A 3,485-nucleotide genomic window follows, 5' to 3' on the forward strand; every position below is an offset into this window, starting at 1 on the left:
TGGGAAGGACATTTGCAAGGTCTGGGTTTGAACACATTTGAAAGTGGACAGTGTGACCGAAAGCAAGGGTGACAGGTTACAGAGCCCTGGCTGTGCAACCTGCTGGACTTGGCCTGGTGCAGGCTTGCAAGACATGGAGCTTTACCTCAAGGTGGCTCTCCACAGCCTCTATGAAATTACATGATCCTGGTCTGAAGAGGTTACTCAGTGGACAAGTACGAACTGGCAGCCTAAGCTGGGATGTCTGAAATTAAAAGAACTTAGAAAGTGACTTGTCTCATTCACAGTGGGAAAATGAATTTTACTATTGCTTGGTTTGCTGACAAACAGGTTCAGATCTGAGTTTGGCAATCATATGCATTTCACACTAAATCAATCTTAAGGGATATACTTGAGCTCACATTTCTATCTAAATCAGATCTACTTTTAATAAGCCTCATAAGAAACAAACAAATAACCCTATTTGCTGGGGGAAAAATATATTAAATTTAAAATAGCAGGATCATAGGACAACACAGCCCAGAAGGGACCTCAGGAGGTCTCCTGCTTGCAGCATAGTCAACAGGGAGCTCAGACCAGGTCTCGGAGGATTTGTTCCACAGTGACTTGCAACTGTGCAAGGCTTGAGCCTGCACAGCCTCTTTGGACTGTCAGCCTCCTTCACTGCTTGATTCCTCCTTTCTCTGGGAAAAAGAGTTTTCCTTACATCCCACCTGAACCTTTGATTTCATTTATGCCCATTGTCTCTTGTCTCTGCATGAGGCATTACTGTAAAGACCCTGTCCTTGTCACCCTTGATAATGAACCCACAAGTTTTGAGAGGCTGCTATTTGTGACGCCTGAACTGTGCCTCCTCCACATGAACCAGGCCTGGTCCCTCAGCCAGCAAGGCAGAGTAGTACTGCACCCCTAGACATCTCAGTGTCCTCATCTGGACTCACTCCAGCTTATTGAAATGTTTCCTCTGCTGTGGGAGCCACAATTGGACAAACTATGTAGCTGTTGTCTCTTGAGCACTGAGCAGAGGGGTTTTATCTCCTCCTCCATGCTCCTTTTCATACAGCCCGGGAGATGGTGGCCCTTGGCTGCACGGGCCAGTGCTGGCCATGCTCCCCTCACCCTACTCACTGCCCACCATAGACCTTCTCCACAGAGCTGCTTCCCAGCCCGGGTAGCTGAAGGGCCCATCCTTTCCCAGGAGCAGCAGGACTTAGCATTTCCATTTCCTCAGATCATACGGACGAAAGTTTTGTCTCCACAGCACCTGCATTGCCAGTCCCTAGCCTCAGCCAGGACCCTCCGCAGCCCACCCGCCACGGCCCACCCCACGTGGCCTCCCGGCACGAGCCAGCCGCCCGCCCCCCATTTCCCCCCGTCCCCCACCCCCCCCCCCCCCCCCCCCCCCCCCCCCCTTTCCCCACCGGCGCGCGCCGATTAGCATAATAAAGCCCCCCCTCCCCTCCCCTTTCTCCCCCGGTGGCCAATAGGAAGCGAGAAGGCGCCGCCAGCTGCCGGCGCCTCAGCCTCCCGGCCTATAAATAAGGACAGACGGGGACTGCCGTTTCAGAGCTTGCAGTAGCTGCCTGAGCGTAGTTGTGCTTTTAGCTGTTGCTGGCCTCTGCTGTTGGGACTTGCTGTTATGACTCTGGAGGAGATCCACGGACAGGAGCCTGTGCCCGCAAGCCACGACTGGTACGTTCGGCTGAGGGGCCGCTGCGGTGGGAGGTGAGGGAAGCGGGACGGCCGCTGCGGTGGGAGGCGAGGGAAGCGGGACGGACGTTGTGGACGGTTGCGGTGCGGCGCTGATTCTGTCTTCTCCCGGCGCGCAGGATGCAGGGCGCCGGCAAGGCCCTCCACGAGCTGCTGGTGTCGGCGCAGCGCCGCGGCTGCCTCACCGCCGGCGTCTACGAGTCGGCCAAGCTGATGAATGTGTAAGTACGGCCAGCGGGGGCTGCCACCCGGCGGGGGTTGCTTCGAGGCAGGCTGGCGCCGGCCTCGGAATTTACCGCGTCGCTCCGCTCTTTGTAGGGATCCGGACAACGTCGCTTTCTGTGTGTTGGCCGCGGATGAGGAAGACGAGGGGGACATTGCTCTCCAGATACACTTCACTCTGATCCAGGCCTTCTGCTGCGAGAATGCTATTGACATTGTGCGAGTGAGCGACGTGGGCAAGCTAGCTGCCATCGTGGGGCCCAGCGAGGAGTCTGGGGAACCGCGGGACCTCCACTGCATCCTCATCACGGTGGGTGTCCCGTGGAAGGCGAGCGGTGCTCGGTGCGCTGTCCTCAAGGCTGTGCATGCACTACCGGCCTGTTCACGGGATGGTTAGAGCCTTTTGGGACTTCCCTGTCTCCTGCCGGTAGTCAGACCCTCTTTTGGGCAAGGAAAAAGGGCTTGGCACACTGTACATCAAGTCACATGAGTAGTAGTAATATCCTGCACTTCTTGTAACTGAATTTCTGCTATTGTCCATGAGGGTAACATCTCTATTTCCTACTTTGTCAGGACAGAAACTGTGTCTTGCTTCCTAAGCTAGTGTAAATACTGTGATGACCTCATCTGGCAGGCAGCGCTCATGACGTGCAACTTTTTTTTTTTTTTGCTTTCTGGCAGAACCCAAATGAAGATGGCTGGAAGGACCCAGCACTAGAAATGCTGAACTCATTTTGTGAAGAGAGACGAAATGTCAATGACTGGGTGCCAACTATCACCCTGCCTGAGTGATGGTGACTCAGTGCACTAGGGAGGCTGAAACCTTTGTTGCATTCTCAACGTGGTGTGGGTTCACTTGTGCAACAAGCTGCTGATTCCATGGATTAGCCTGGTCAAGAGACTGGATTAAAGTCACCCAGACTGGCATGTGGTGGGCTCTTACAGAGAAGAAAGAAGAGAACAGCTCACCTTACCAGTGAGTCTCAGTAGGCTGCAACCGTGGAGAGGCTGACATACCATGGAACTGAAAGAAGTTTTGCAAGTTTCCTGGTCAACTGGAGGCGTTTCAGAAAGCAAGATGGGGGAGGTGGGCCAAAACTTTCTCAAATACTGCACAGAGTACTGTAACTAGGAACTGTTGGTGCTGTCTACAAAACGCAGAGGAAAGTTTCAGTATTTGATGGACTGCCAGGGTTTGGTCACCAAGGCAAATAGAGACAGACTTCAACAGGCCTCTTGGGTCACTCTGAACTGGTTTAATAATGCAATAATTTCTATTGAAATATTTGCTGCTATTGAAGCTTTCATAATAAATTTTTTGACAATTAATTTCTGGGAGTGTCTTGCTTACTGGGTGGGGAAGCATGTCTCTGAAATGCTACTGATGTTTTGCATGTGTGTTGTGGTCAAAGTAATACTCCAGTTATGGAGCTATTGCTCAAATACTTTCTCTTTTGCGCTAGCTGAATGCAGAGCTGTGCTGTCCAAGTTGATAATTCAACCTTTCACCCTCGTGCAACAGCTGCTTATCTCAACAGCTTGCTAGACTAAGG

At 52.5% G+C, this 3,485-nt stretch overlaps 1 protein-coding gene across 1 annotated transcript; it reads left to right on the plus strand.

Moving 5' to 3' along the window:
- Positions 1-1,592: 1,592 nt before the first annotated feature.
- Positions 1,593-3,237, plus strand: GADD45G (growth arrest and DNA damage inducible gamma). The gene is made up of 4 exons (XM_054178270.1): positions 1,593-1,692; positions 1,830-1,931; positions 2,029-2,242; positions 2,614-3,237. The coding sequence occupies exons 1-4, from the start codon at positions 1,640-1,642 to the stop codon at positions 2,722-2,724; spliced, it is 480 nt and encodes a 159-aa protein (XP_054034245.1). The 5' UTR covers positions 1,593-1,639; the 3' UTR covers positions 2,725-3,237.
- Positions 3,238-3,485: the final 248 nt, after the last annotated feature.

This window comes from Dryobates pubescens, chromosome Z, assembly GCF_014839835.1.
Source record: "Dryobates pubescens isolate bDryPub1 chromosome Z, bDryPub1.pri, whole genome shotgun sequence".
Classification (NCBI taxonomy): Eukaryota; Metazoa; Chordata; class Aves; order Piciformes; family Picidae; genus Dryobates; species Dryobates pubescens.

Coding starts and splice junctions, on each gene's coding strand:
- GADD45G (XM_054178270.1), top strand. CDS start 1,640: ATGACTCTGGAGGAGATCCACGGACAGGAGCCTGTGCCCGCAAGCCAC. Junction 1,693..1,829: donor GTGCCCGCAAGCCACGACTG/GTACGTTCGGCT, acceptor CCCGGCGCGCAG/GATGCAGGGCGCCGGCAAGG. Junction 1,932..2,028: donor TCGGCCAAGCTGATGAATGT/GTAAGTACGGCC, acceptor CGCTCTTTGTAG/GGATCCGGACAACGTCGCTT.